This window comes from Echeneis naucrates, chromosome 8, assembly GCF_900963305.1.
Source record: "Echeneis naucrates chromosome 8, fEcheNa1.1, whole genome shotgun sequence".
In the NCBI taxonomy this organism is placed as follows: domain Eukaryota; kingdom Metazoa; phylum Chordata; class Actinopteri; order Carangiformes; family Echeneidae; genus Echeneis; species Echeneis naucrates.
In genome coordinates this window covers 11,920,483-11,935,571 of record NC_042518.1, presented here as the reverse complement: position 1 = coordinate 11,935,571, position 15,089 = coordinate 11,920,483, and the positions used below count along the sequence as shown (strand labels likewise).

General features: G+C 41.9%; 1 protein-coding gene across 1 annotated transcript; it reads right to left on the bottom strand.

The window, feature by feature from the left end:
• Positions 1 to 10,747: 10,747 nt before the first annotated feature.
• nptx1l (neuronal pentraxin 1 like) lies at positions 10,748 to 14,767 on the bottom strand. The gene is made up of 5 exons (XM_029508611.1): positions 14,220 to 14,767; positions 13,762 to 13,969; positions 12,831 to 13,075; positions 12,536 to 12,715; positions 10,748 to 12,115 (listed from the first exon to the last, which is right to left on the bottom strand). Exons 1-5 carry the CDS (start codon positions 14,664 to 14,666, stop codon positions 11,894 to 11,896), a joined length of 1,302 nt encoding a protein of 433 aa, XP_029364471.1. The 5' UTR covers positions 14,667 to 14,767; the 3' UTR covers positions 10,748 to 11,893.
• Between the last annotated feature and the right edge of the window lie 322 nt (positions 14,768 to 15,089).

Sequence of the window (15,089 nt, the reverse complement as noted above, 5' to 3'; positions counted from 1 at the left end):
CCATATTTCCTGCAACTTGGCTGATTGGCAGAAACATAAAACCATGAGGTGGTAATTATAGTTTTGACTTCAACACTTATGTATTTGACCTGCGGTGTTTTCATTACCGTATCCTGGATTGAACAAGAGTGAGAGGCAAAACGGCAGCGCTGCAGACCTTGAATGCAACTGGATGCTCTGTATTCTTCCATTTTTATTTTTTTTTTAACCCCTCATTTCATGAAATGTAACTTTCTCCTATATTCATCTACTCTTTCCAGTAGACAGGTGCATGCCAGAGGGAACCTGGATAAATTTACTGTGTAGTGCTAAAGACTGTCGGTGGACTGCGGCTACAATATGACTGGCATGTGGTTTTGTTTCCTGAAGTGCTGCGACTCCTCCTGAGAGACTGAGAATTTTGCACCAACAGGGTACTGTTGTTGTTGCAATCAGGCAGTAGAAGTCACCTTGTGCAGAAGGAGTCACACTGCACGTATGAAACCATAATGCTGAAATACACCTGGTTATGCATGGTCTATATATGACTACAGGATTTATGTCCAAAAGGATACCTGCTCATATATATATATATATATTTATTTATTTATTTTTTTTTCTGGGTCATTAGTTCAGTTTGCATATCTCCGTACCCTCTCCTGTCACAGAGGGGATGCTAATTGCGTGGAAACTGTACTGTCCAAAAGTCACACCCTATATTCAACACAACACAAACACATGAAGGGGAGCTCAGGGCCAGAGTCTAACGAAACCAAGCTTTATTAACATTTTCTTCATAAAACCACTACTTGCCCTGGAAGGAGGGCACAGACAGAGGTTACAGCAGGAAAGGGCAAAACTGAGTGTGTGAGCTTTATTAAAGAACACTGCCAATTTTTAATGTGCTTAAAGGTTAGACAAAGTAAATGGGGGCATGCTACTGTTATCCCAGAGCACCATTTCATGCCAGTCTGTCTTACTCTTCAGAGAGCTTTGGTAATCTCCCCTCTCTTGTCTCTTGTTTGTGATGGTGACACAGAGGTAGCTTTATTTATCTATTTTCACCTAGTACAGCCCTGACACGCTAACCAGACACACTAACTACATCCTGTATATGTAGTCTTCAAATGTTTAGCTCATTATCTATGTTAGCGGCATACTTTTTGGGGTTTATACTTAACATGCAGATGCATTCAATAGCAAAAGACCAAAATACCTCCATTGTTACATAAGCAAAATTGCTCATTCATGAGCTCAGGCTCACAGTGAGAGCTGAACCACTGTCACCGAACAGGTTTCTGTCCTCCATGGTAGCAGCAATTTGCTGAAGACAGATTATATCTTGGACACAGTAATGACTGTTTTCCAAGAGTATAAAGATGATCCTTCATGTCATTAGCTGGACACGATCAACTTGGTCTATTTGCACATAAATGGATCTTTCCATCTTTACACCCAGTAATAATTAACAGGAAGTAGAAAGTATGAGATCAGTCTGTTATAATGTCCTTTTTAAACTGAGGATAAATTAGGAAAAGATTTCTTCTACATCTAAATCCGGATATCGGATTTAGTTGTCACTATGAATGTACTATGAATTTTCTTTAATCATTTCTTAAAGTAATTTCAATTATTTTTATGCCACACAGGGCCAAGAATGCATACAATACAATTATATGAAGACAATAATTTAGTGTTTTTTGGGATTGCTGCATGTCTCAATCATTTACTGCTCTTATAAGACCAAAGATTTTTCAGTGGGTACACGCTACAGTACACAGAGTGGATGCTTGAGCACATGGAGGTGGGCAAACAGCCAGGAAACAATGCTGATGGGTTGAAGGAGGAGGGAAGTTGTAAAAAGTTTAAATTTCAAAACAGAGACACACACACACACACACGCACGTGCGCGCGCGCTCACACACTTTTTAGGCTGCTCATTAAGTGCACTATAGGGAGTTGGTAAGTGAACGAGCCCGGTGCTGCAGTGCTGTAGGATGTGGAGGAAAGATGGGACAGTCGTTGCCAGAGGAGTGTTGTGCATCAGGTGAAGCAGATGACTGTGCTATTATAGTCTCACTGTCACAGAAGATTATATGAGGGAAGGCAGATAACTTTTCATTTTCACTACAATAGATGGAAATGCAGCAGCACAGTTTCTAACCTATGGGTGATGCTGTGTCCACGCTGCAACAACAAAATGGGTTTAACCTCTGGCCATGAAGTCGTATTTGTCCATAAGGTGGTCCTGATTTTTAAATGTGTCAGATGTGGTATGAATGGATCAGACTGTGGTATGAATGCAAAATGTGTATAAACTTTGGGTGGCAGATAAGTTCTCTAATGTGGAAATCTTCGAATACTCAACTCAGCAGCACAGAATATCACTTAAGCTTGAGACAGTATCACCAATTCAACATCAGACCAAATCCGCAGATAACCAGTCTGCCTGTCTTTTTACAGCATTAAATTATAACCAAGTCACAGTGACCTTGAGCTTTCACCTAGAACCAGTCAAATCACTCCATCCAAAGTAGATTTCCACATCCCCAAGTATTTGAAAAAAATATTGGAAACATTGTCTACTGTCATGGCAACATGACAGTAGTTGCCATGACGTTAATAGTTCAATGATGAGCCAAGTCACTATAGTGTTTTTTTTTTTTTTTTTTTTTGGGGGGGGGGCGGTCTAGGTCTAGCTTAATGCAGCAGACACAAAGAAGAAAAGAACATAAAATCTCAAGTCACATATTCATACAACTCTATATTGCACATCAAAAACGTAACACTTGGGGCAGCACAGCGGCATTGTGGTTCGCGCAGTTGCCCAAGAAAGTCTTTGGGCCTTTCTTCCAGTTACTCTGGTTTCCACCCACCGTCCAAAGACGACATGTGTTGGTTAACTGGTGACTCTAAATTGTCTGTAAGTGTGAGTGGTTGTTGGTCTCTGTCTGTCTCTGTGTGTTGGCCCCGCGATCGACTGGTGACCCCGCCCTCACCCAGTATGAGCTGGGATTGGCTCCAGCACCCCGCGTGACCCGGAAACAGATGAGTGGTAGAAGATGAATGAATGAATGAATGAATGAACGAACAAACTTAACACCTGTATTAAATTTTCCATGCTGCAGGTATTACAGGAGTCTGGAAAGGGTTGGTGGAGGCTTGACTGTTTGATGCTGGTTTATATGCTGGTTTATATTCATGAGGCAGTTCGTTCGGTTTTGCCCTAAAACATAATATGAAACATTTGCAACATCTTATCTCTTCATCCTCCTCAAATGTCCTTGAACAAGGCACTGGCTCTCATTAGAAGACAAGCAGTGAAGAAACCTCCCCACACACACACACACACACACACACACACACACACACACACACACACACACACACACACACACACACACACGCACACACACAAAAGAAAAAAAAAACTAAAAAAACATAAAAAAAAAAAACAACTGGCTCTCCGAGTGTTTAAAAGCAACCAGGATGTTGATGTTGTGCAGCTTCTTTCACCTTCTGTTGAGTGCATGTAAACACCTGTGTCCTGTTTTGACAGTTTTGTTTTAGTGAAAGCTTCTCGCTGAGTACCCAGAGCTCTTCCTGGTGCCTTTTAGGTCATGGATTATTCATGGGATATGAAGGGAGATGACGCAGTCCCATTGTGTGGCTCATAACCCAGTGAGTGTGACAGGGCCTGTTGCATCAGGTCAACAGGGAAAAAAAAAAAAAGCTGTCCAGAGTGAATGATCACTGGTGAGGGCTGCTGCTGACAGTAATACAGTGAGATGATGTCTAAGCCTATTGTTATGTTGTTGTTGTTGTTGTTGTCGTTGTTGTTTTTTCCCCCCCAAACCTCCATTGATTGTATTACTTTCATTGGACAGAAAACACTCTTCAGACATTTTAAATTACTTGCCATATCATGATAGAGAAATATTTGCTGATTCCCTTGCAGAAATAAAATGGTTTGTTATGGGGTTTCCATTGTTTGAAGTGATGAAATGGTTCTGTAATGTCTGTGATGGATGTTGGCAGGTTCTGAAAAAAGGACAAGGTGAATTGAGTCTGTTTTTTAAATCGGACAGTGATTACGGTGAATGTAGTGAGTGTTCACAAAGTGAGTCATAACAGCAACATCCTCCTTATCAGGTCTGGTTCCTGAAGGGGGTGATCAGATGTGAGTTGATCGACTTCACAGCTTATGTGTCCTCCTCATCTTGACGTGCTTAATTATCGGAGGTTCAGCTAGAAAGTTATTTGCGGCTCATGACATGTTGGGTGGTGGATATTGGTTGACGTCTTCGTCGGCCAAAGGTGCCCCCCCCCCCCCCCCCCCCCCCCCCACAAAGCAGATGTAAGTAAGTGTGCTTCTTGGAACTGGACTCAGCCACTAATGCCCTTTTGGGAGGCCTACTCACTACAGTGGTTTTTCCACACTGGTATTGTAATTGTGTGCACTCTCACTTGCAAGGTCTTTGTGGGCCCTGACTACTTCACTGTCCCTGGTCACGTTGTCCTCTGGGAAAATTGGAAACGTCCTGCCAAGGTCAGCTTTAATATTCTCTCTGTTTGTCGGGTCACGAGAGACCTAATGGACTTCATTGGGTGTTTTCAGTACTTCTTCCTGTCTTGACAACTCGACAAGGCCTTTCAACCTTGGCTTTTGTTGATGCCCTGCCTCCAATGTCTCACTCAGGTTTTTTGTAACCCGGTCATGTCACCTTCTCTAATATTCTTCAGACGTTGAGCTCTTGCGATGTGATAGGACAAATTGGTTTTCTTCAGTGAAGTGTTCCTTTTACAAAGGTGCATTTGGTTTTGTAGTGTTCTTGTCAGTTTTCAGCTCTTCCTCTCTCATAATGAGCTGGAGGAAGACCCGTAGAAGTACCTTTTTCGTGTAAGACTCCCTCATTTCATGTCAGTCGTCCTCTGCTGATGTTCTTTTGTCCCCTTTTTCGTTTTCTTGCTTCCTTTCTTTTGTAACTCGTTTACTTCTTTGTTTCCTTTTCTTGTTTCGCCTGGGTGGTATTCTGTCCTGACATTTCATTTTATTTTCTTCATTCTTGGCTAATCAGATCTGGTAATGTACCTTTTTCTTTTAGGAAAAAAATACATATAATTGGTGCTCCTTTCTTTTTCTGGTACACATTTAGAAGGAGGAGGCATTAAAATCTTTTTTTTTTTTTTTTTTTTTTTTTTTTTTTTTTAAACTACATCCTTTCATGTATACCCATGTTGTCATCTTTCTATCCTTTTGAAAACAGTTTTGCAGTGAAGGGTTTGGAGCCATGTTTTAAACCTTGAGACATTCATTCTTTAGCAGCTTTCACCACAGTCTTTCTCTTAGGAAGTACACTTTACCACCATAGCCCTTTCAAACATGGAAGGCAAAAGCGAGTCTGAACTTGTTTTTATTGCAGGTAGGAGAAATACATGACCTTCACTTGTTTGCTGGAAAAACTGACTCTGACATTTTATGCTTTGAATACTGAAGCTATTAAGTGAAGACTGTAGTCAGTTTACCTCTACAGAAATTTCATTTTCTCACTATATTGAGCTTTACTTTTTATTCACACTTACATAAACATCCAACATGACAGACACAAACGCATTCTGTCTTTGTATGAGCACTCATTAAAGAAGGCATATTTCCTATGATGACTGCGACTGGCCAAAACATCCTTACTTTTCTAAAATTTCTCATATGATTTTTTTATTTTTATTTTTATTTTTTTTTTATTTGTGAGTAGACATGGCTGTAGACTTTGCAGCCTCCTGGTGCACATACTCTGTCCGGTTAGGTGATGAACCTGTGCTGCCTCCATCTTGGCCTGCCTTAGTGGTTACTCACTCGCACTCTGCTCTACCTGTGTGGGTTGGAGGTAAAAAATGGAGGGCTCTGCTGTGTCTGTTTGTGATTGACCTGATTATGGAAAACAGCCCCTGGCATCGCTCCCAGAGGGTACAAGGATTGTGGCATCTTCATGAAAAATATTCCCGTTGTGCCGGCTTCTGTCACAAGATGCCTGTGGATAAAGCCCAGCCATGGCAGACTGCCAAAAGGGAGAGCGAGAGACTGTGGGGGGGGCATTTTAAAGAAGGAAAGAGAGGGACAGAGAAAGATGGATGATGAGAGAAGAGAGAGCTATGCAGCAAATATGTCATCTCAGATTTATAGTAAACATTATTGATGTCAGCATATTGGTAATTACAGTCAGGGTACATGGAATGAACCAGTATGAAAGTGTACAAAGCAGGAAATCCACCAAATTTACAAATGTAAAAACTTCTTGTGAGGCCAATATGGTCAACTAAAATTACTGCATCTTATCAAGAAGTAGCCATTTGAAAGTGTACATGTGTACTGCACAGTTTCTGTACCACTGATGTGATTATTTATTTCAGGAAGAGCAATGTGATGTTACTACAAGTATGCTCTCTGTTAGTGTAAAAATTTGCTGAGGCTGGGCTTTCTTGATGTTCAGGTGAGGAGTAGGGGATTTCATTGTTGTTGCTTCTTTAGGTTCTGTAGTTTTGTTCCATCAAAGTGCAATCTCGAGCAGAATATGGAAACAGAGCAGCTCAAAAGGGCCAGTAAGCTTTAATAGGACGTGTTGGATGGATGAATAGCTTTTAAAACCTTGCTTGCCCCACACCTTTCTGACATCAGAAATAGAGAAGCCCACGAATATGGATGTCTCCTAGGAGAGAGATGTCTGAAAATGTGTGCCCCATATTTGCTGGTTTGCGTCTCACCCCTTTCTGTGACAGCAGGCTCATTCACCAGCCTTTTAAGTGGCTGTTTGAAACGACATGGTTGGACAGCGCTGTCAGGATGTTCCTTCTGTATTACCTGTGTTCTTATAGATAAAATGAAAATGCCAAAAGAGACAACCACCTCAACTTAGAGTTGATTGTTACTCTCAGTTCTTTCTTTCTTTCTTTTTTCAAATATATACTTTACTTGGCTGTGTGAACTTGACGTAAATTGTAATGGTTCTTTTGCATACGCACTTCCACATGCTTATTGAAAAGTCAAATCTGGCTGAGAGTTTGGCTGTGTATATATCTTGTTGGATGAATTGAAGAAAATACTAAAAGCCTATGTCTAGATTTGGTCATTTTACAAAAACACATTCTGTGAGGTTGTTTGCTTCTCATAAGAGACAGTTCGTCTCAAATTTTAATGTCCATTAGACACAGCACTGCCTGCTAAACAGACATTGGTCCACGATGTATGTGTGCATTCAAAATTGAGTGGCTAAAGCTTTTACAGCTTAATCAACTCAAAATAATCCCTCCTTCTTAAACATGATTTAGATGCGTACTCATCTAACAAACACTAACAATTAAGGAGAGCAAAGCAAAAGTATTCTTTTTTTTTTTTTTTTTTGTATTTTACATATATTTGTACTGTGGCTTGTTGGACGACACGGTAAAAGGGAATTTCCCATGTTCAGAGGAAATCAATTATTCATTTTTGGCACGGAGAGTTGAGCACTACCCTGACAGCAGTAGCTCAGAAATTAAGAAAAGTATGGATGTATGTGCGTCTCATGTATATTCTATTTCATCATGCCAGCCAAATCCCACTTCCAAAGAATCACTGGCCAGCTTTTAAAAGAGACTATTACTCTGCATTTATAACAGTTTGAATAACTACAGATGAGCGAAATAAGTTCAGCTGCAGTAGCACTGGCCAGAACTTTTTTTTTTTTTTTTTTAATGAAATTTAAGTGCGGGTTTTTAGATTTCATAAGGCTGCATTCTAGCCAAGGCCTTGTATTTCCAACCCTCTCTCTACTCAAATGCAAAGATATCAGAAAAAATAAAACATGTTTCAGCATTTTATTTTATTTTTTTGCACTGAGCAGCATATGATCTAATAAAAGCATACCCTGGTTTACAGAAATGATGCACTCAAACTCTCATCGCTTTCCTATTTGTGCAGATAATCTCTTTGCCATTAAAAATGCATTTTTCAGAACAAAATTTATCAACAGATTGTCTGTGCCACCAATATTATACATATTTTTCCAGCAAAAGCAGTTAGTCAGCATCGGTGGGACAGCTAAACTTCTTTTACACCCACATAAGAGTTTTTGTTTGTTTTTCTCTTCACGCATCATGAATTTTTCATCACCCACTTGATGAGACATTTCATGTGTTTGCCTTTATAAAGCACAGTAAGCAGTCTGTGGCTAGGCAATATTTTTTTCTTCTGCCCCATTGCTACAGCGGCTTTTGCAAACACATGGCAGGGTCTTATAACAGGTGACTTATGGGCTGTTTACCTTTACTTGCATTGTGAAAAAGGGCATTTAACTCTTCGGCGTATCCTAAATAAGTTGAAAAAAACCAAAAAAACAACTTGCTGCCAGACAGCTCACAGATTTATCCTTACAGTGTTGATATTTAAAGAGTCACGCTGGATTGGTTAAAAAAAAAAAAAATCAAAAGTGGCAGAGCTATAGATATGGATGGCTTCAGGTGTGTTCTGCTGATAGTGACTAATGTAGCCTCAGGCCACTAGCCTCAAGCAGAGATGAGGAGCCGACTGCGGAATTCTTGGAAGCTCATTTCACTCCAACCCCAAGATGTTTTTCAATTTCAACCTTGTAAGCCCTCAGCCCCAGCTGCAATGTCTTCGGTGAAATAATTTGAAGCAGTTTAAGGGATTTGCTTTAGATCTGTTTAGATCCACAAAAATCTTAACAGCTTTTATCAAATGTAATGTTAAGGTGAAAGAGCCACCGTGCCCAGATGTGTTGGCACGGATCTATACTGTTACTTTATACAGGACCAGGATCTCATGCTGACTTTTGTTACTCACAAGTGGTGAATGCAGCCACACACCATTAACTTGGATGCTGGCACTGCATGAATCCATTAAATTAAGTAATTACTTGGTCTGCTGGGGTTACCAAGTAATTAATGAGCTGAAGGCTTGTTATCCACGTTGTCACTTGAATAACTCGGTGCTCTATGTGCTGCCTCCATGTCATTTCAAGGGCTGTAAGATGCACACATTTTCCATGACAGAATTTTAAAAACGCTAATCAGATGGGATGATTTAATAACATATGCTATAAGTTAAATTAGAGTTGTCCGATGTGGTGAAATTACCTCATAGCTGACCTTTTCTCGAAACTCATCTGCAGCAGAGTGCCTGTGGACACAAGGCAATCAGGGCTGAGAAAAGCTGAGGAGAGGTCAACAGACTGGCTTTGCTCAGTGCCAAAAATATAGCTGACAAGATCTGGGGCAACATTTAGGTGAAGACAAAAAAAAAAAAAAAAAAAGGGGACTTGATTTGGACAAATGCGGTCTCTAGGTCAACCAGGTTAGGTGGATGTGGGCGTTCTAGCAAAGCCTCTGGTGGCCACTCATTAGGAAATTATACTGCATGGATCTGTTTGTGTGTACGCGGGGGGGGGGGGGGGGGGGGGGGTGGCTCGACATGTGTGCTCTTGTGTTTGTGAGTGACTTTTGGTTCTGCACAGAAAGGATTTGCACTGACATTCAACCCTAGATGTGTCACAGTAGCTTTCTGTAATGGCCGTGCAAATTGTTTGAGCTGTGGTTAGTCTGGTTTCAGGGGAGAGGAATATTGACGTGAAGATGCTCCCTCCCACAGAGGCAGAGCAGGGAAACCTATTTGTGGGACATATGACCCGACTGTGGTGGGCCCAAACACAGCCTGACTAACAACAAAAGGAGGACCTTCAGACCCTGCATCCTCTAAAGCAGGTGCTGTCAGCTTGTATTCATTTCTCCAGAAAACATATGGATTGAGACGTACGACCCCAGCGCTAACCTTTTGTTGACAGCAGCAGCCATGTGTTCACAGTGTAGGGTGTGTAATTACAGTCTGTGTTCATGCGTCGGCGTCTCTGCTCTTAAATAAAACGCCACTTCTATAGCTGACATTTGCAGAAGTTTACTTGAACCTAACTGCCAGTTCTTTGCAAAGCACAGACATTTCAGAGCTTTCAAAAGTAATGGATGTTCACTGGTCCACACTACCATAAGATTTATTAATGTGCTCCTAGTTTTATGAGATTAAGTGTGAATTTACCACAGTTGTGTAGTTTCTTTTGTAGGACACAGTCCTTTGACAGTTCCCTGGTATTTCTAGCCAATTTCTCTCTGCCAGGTTGTCTTTCTCCCATCTGCTTAAGATTCCCAGCTCTTTGTTTTTTTCCTTCCTGTTCATGTCTCCCTCAGCCTGACTCTTTGTACTTGAGTTTTTGGATCTTCTGTTTATCCTCTTTACTTTTACATCTACTTGTTGAGTAATGCTCTTACGTCCCTTATGTTCTCACCAGAAAATACTCCGTGCCGTGTGTTGACTGGACTTTACATATGCAATGACTAGGCTTTTGTTACACGAAGCCCACTGCTGTTATTTAATGTGCTCATAATTGCTGTCATTTTTCACCAGAAGGTCTGTGGTTAGTGATTTGTGTACTGAAGATTTTGGGGTTTTACCCTGACAAAAGGAGATGTCACTTTGGAATTCAGAAAACTGAAGTCCAATTTTCTTTCAATTCCGACCTTTAATGTACAGAGCAAATAAAATAATAATCTGCTGATTAGCGAAAATAATCGATCTGTCTGCCAAGTTAGGTGGAAATTATGAAAAAGCAAATTAACAAAACTTGATACTAAAATTCGATGGTCCAGTTACTAACACATCTATGCAACAGTTGTGTAAATGGTGTTTTGTAAAATTTTTAGTCGGTGTGGTCTCTAAATTGGGTAAAATTCAGGACTTGAATTGAAGTAATCCATTCCTCTGACTGAGACTATATTTAATCACACCCAATATGACAATAATTTTCAATCTCTTGAATAAAATTCCCATGAAAATAAACAAATATTTGCTACGCTCTTTATGATTCAAGTATCACAATTTATTACAAAAACTAGAACTTTTTTCATCTGTCAGTGTTGCCATGCTTTAAGCATATAACAATACAGTATAAAATCTCAACCTAAAAGTAGGAAGGTAAAAGCAAAGATCATAGATGCTGACGCAGCATTTACAGAAGTTAAGACATGCTGTTACTGTACAGAGAACATTCCTATTGACGTACAAACAACTGCAAAATGCGCCATTGTCATCAATGAATTGCATTTTACACTAAACAAATTGATTCAAACATCATTCAAAGTGTCCCAGGAAACACTTCGTTTGAACTTAATTTACAGAAAATAAACACCAACACTCTGCAAATCATAATGAATGTGCTGAAATCATTTTTTTCAACAGCCCAAGGCACTCAGGCTCAAATGTTGGCAATAAATATGTCATTCTTTACACAAAATCACATCAAGCAGGAGGTGGTAGAGAAAGAAGAGTGAGAGAGAAACAATGTTGTCTAATTCATAATCTCTTGAAGAACCCATTCCTTTTAAAGAAGTCCACCTTGTCCTTTTTCACAGTGAAAATCCCTGGCAGTCGAGACAGAAAAGACGTTTGGAGAAGTCACTCATTTTGTTCAATAGTGTTACATCTGTTCACTAAAAGCTAAATGACCTCCCACTGTACTTTTGATGCTGGCCTGACGTTTTGTTCTCTGAGAACATCCTCTGCTCTCTGGAGTGGCATCAGCTGCTTTTTATTTTTTATTATTATTTTTCTTTTTTTAAACCACAAGTGGGTCTGATGTGCATTCAAACACCACAGGACGCCCAGGCGCGCTCCCTTCCACTCTCTCCGCTCTCTCTCATGAGATTCTGGCAAAAAATCTATCAAGGTGTCCACAAATTATGTCATCAAATATCTAAAACAAATCCAGATGCTATTTACTGAAACACGTGCCGTCTGATCTTTCCTTTTTAAGTTTACCGATGCTGTGACAACAGTGGCTTTAACAAATGCATTTATCTTCTCTATCCTGCAAGTTCAGTTGAGCTGGCGACAAGCTTCAAATGTCCACTTTGAGGCACCTCCATAAATATCAAGGCTCGTCTCCATCCATGCAAAAACATTGCCCACTTGTGCTTTGCTGCTGCAGGTCGCCAGATTATAAATCTCTCCAACAGATAGTTTCCGATCCCAGATGTGAAAATTTGCCAGGTCTCCGACAAAAGCTTGTGTGGCGTCAAATCCTCCTCCGAGTGTGTCCTGTGGTAGAGACAAATGGACATAATCATGGATGAGATTTTTTCTTCCTTAGGATGTTTCTTGGAAATAGCACAATTGCCTCTTGGATTATCTGGAATGTTTTTGGCCTGGTTAAATTGAATTGGTAAAATTAATGTTCTGTCCTCTGGGATTCTTGATGAAGCCCAATTAAAGCGCTATTCACCTTAATAAGCCTATCGCATGAATATAAGTAGATGGAGTATGGAATTCTGATGCATTTCTTAACACCATATTAAAATAAAAATTACTATATTACCACCCATTCATGAGGCAAACCTGTTGTATCTTTTGAACATCCAGTTTTATCCAAGAATAAGTGGAAAAACTGCTGCTTATTTGCGGTGCCAGAGCTCAGTTCTGTAGAAAATGAGACGGCTGAAACACGTGTGCTGTTTTCACCTGCTCTTGGCCCAGGATGAGCAGGCCCTGTGGTTTTATGGGATGATATGGAGCCAGATTCTCTCCACTGCCTCTCTTGACACCATCCTGGAAAGCTTCCCAAACGCCATCTCGAGTTGTCCATGTCACACAGATGTGATGCCACTTTCCATCATTGATGAGAAATGGCAACTTGGCAACCTTTGGAAAGATTTCATACCCATGTTCAAAGTGTGATTATTCCCCGCAGTGGGCAAAAACCATGGTTTTTAAAATCTATGCAATGACCCATCTTTCTACGGTGGTTCAGACTCACCTTGTCATTTATTAGTATCTCCATGGGGTTGTTCCCCCACTCTATGAGGACCAACTCGTTGGCTTGGCCAGGAACTGCGTAGGAGAAAGGTGTTCCCACTCCAGGAGACGCGTTAGACTTGAGCCACATGCACACGGTGAGGGCGTACATCTCCGGCAAGCTCTTCTTCACTTTGGCGTACATGTAGTTGGTTCTAAGGGGAAACGTGAGCTGGAATTTATCCAAGGGCCTGTTTTCTCTTTGACCTGAAAAAACCACACAAACACACACACAACTCGGTTTGCTACAGAGACTTTGGAGAATCCAGCATGTGTTTGTTAAACACGGATATTCCGGCCCCAACGCGCACACCCTTGCGATTTACATAGGAATTATACATTACACAACAAATCCACAACCGTGACGCTCCAGATTTGCTTTAATCTCCCTTTGACAAATCCACCATAGAAGTAACCGTGACGTTATTAACCTCTTGTCTCTACTTTTCCTTTTCATCCATGCCTCAGATTTCTCTCCTTTAGAAGCTCCATGCTGCACAGTAATCAGAATCAGGGGTGTCCCATACCGGGCACAAGCTCCCAAATGGAGGGATGGGACCGCTCATGCTTTAATTTAATCTGCATGAATTAGGGTTTGAGACTGGTGGTGGTGGTGGGGGGGGGGCTCTCGTTTTTGCACGGATGAACATTAAATCGACAACGTCCATAAGTGCCGAATTGGATTTGCAAACAGTTTCCCTTTCACTCTCTCCACCCTTACATGACAGCGTTCTCTGCGCCGTGGTGATCTTGCTCACCATCATTCTGACAGTCAGCTTTTCAACACCCCCCCCCACCCTTCCTTCCCATCCCCTCCCGGCAAAGCACCAAAGATCTCCGAGGATCTCCTTTTACTTTTGTAGCACGGAAGCCCGTCATCTCTGCACACCCACCTTTCTCGAGGTCGGTGATCCTCTGGTGGAGAGATGTGAGGGTGGACTCCACTCTCCCACGCTGCTCCGTCTCATTCCGGAGTCCGGGCTTGCCTTCCTCGATGCTGTTCACTCGGGACAACACCTGCTTCTCCAAGTCGTCAATTTTACTTTGGAGCAGGTCTTTGAGGCTGTTTGCCTGCACAGAGTTGTTACTTCTGCTGAATTGCTGTCGGAGGGAAAGAAGAAAATGCCTTAGTTTAATGCAAAATTTAAAAAAATAAAAAATAATAATAAATAGTGTAGTACAACTGAACATATCACTTAATGTGCGTCTTTCTCATATGTGCGTCCCTAAATGTTGTCATAATTGTTGTTGCTCTGGTTGTGCCATAATGTGTGTCCGTAAAAGGCCTAAGGGAGCTTTGGCCACAATCTCCAAAGTGTTGGAAATGTCCTCAGGAGCAGCTGCAGCCTACCTCCAGATTTTCTAGCCTCTGCTTCAGCGACTGTAAAGTCTGCGATAATTGCGTCAAAGTGTCAGCCGGGCCTCTTGATACATCCCCCATGGTGTTTTTGGTCCCAGCCTCCTTCTTCCTGCCACCGGGCCCCTGCGCGTCCCCGGGCTCGGGGCCGCTCTGGCTCTCGCACCGCGCCAACTTGGAGGTGAGTTCTCTGATGGTCTCTTTTTGGTTCATGATGGTCTCTTTCTGCTGCAAAACCGTCTCCCGCAGCTGCATGACGGTGGTCTTCAGGTCCTCTCCCGGCACGCTGTTTTGCAAGGTGGCCGCGCATATGTCCATATCCTTGGGCACGGACGTGCAGATGAACTGCGTCTGTCCGCCAAAGTCCTGAGAAGAACTCTCCAAAAACAGGCAGGAACATAGAAAAAGTCTCCAGCAGATTGCCTTCCTGGTAGCCCGCATGTTAGTGTGTTTGTTGGCTTTCTTTTTTTTTTTATGTGTCTGTGTGAGTGTGTGTGTGATTGTGTGTGTGGCTGAGGAGCCGCAGTGACTTCGCGTTGCGCGTCCCCTTGTTGTTTTACTCGAGTCTCTACAAGCGCAGCCGTATTTATACCGCCAGCCCGGTTCTGCGCAGAGCGGCTTCACTGCATCACCGGGGGGAGGAGGGGGTGAGGGGGGGGGGGCTGTCCCTGTTTAATCGGCTCCAGGAGCAGCATCACATTCAGGAGATGAAACCCATTTTACTTTCGGGCTCCCACATGTTAAATCTTTCATCGTGTCAACTATTTTGTCATGTCTCGCTGTTTGTTATTCATCTGGAAAACGCGGGTTTGTAGGAAGTGAAGAGGCGCTTGCTTGCGTGGAGGTGTGCCAAGAGAGCCAGCT

What these genes read in the sequence shown, in the direction of transcription:
- nptx1l (XM_029508611.1), bottom strand. Translation starts at nt 14,666, where the DNA reads ATGCGGGCTACCAGGAAGGCAATCTGCTGGAGACTTTTTCTATGTTCC. An exon ending in AGATACTAATAAATGACAAG is followed by an intron (nt 12,716 to 12,830) that starts GTGAGTCTGAAC and finishes ATCTTTCCAAAG; the next exon opens with GTTGCCAAGTTGCCATTTCT. An exon ending in TCATCCTGGGCCAAGAGCAG is followed by an intron (nt 12,116 to 12,535) that starts GTGAAAACAGCA and finishes TCTCTACCACAG; the next exon opens with GACACACTCGGAGGAGGATT.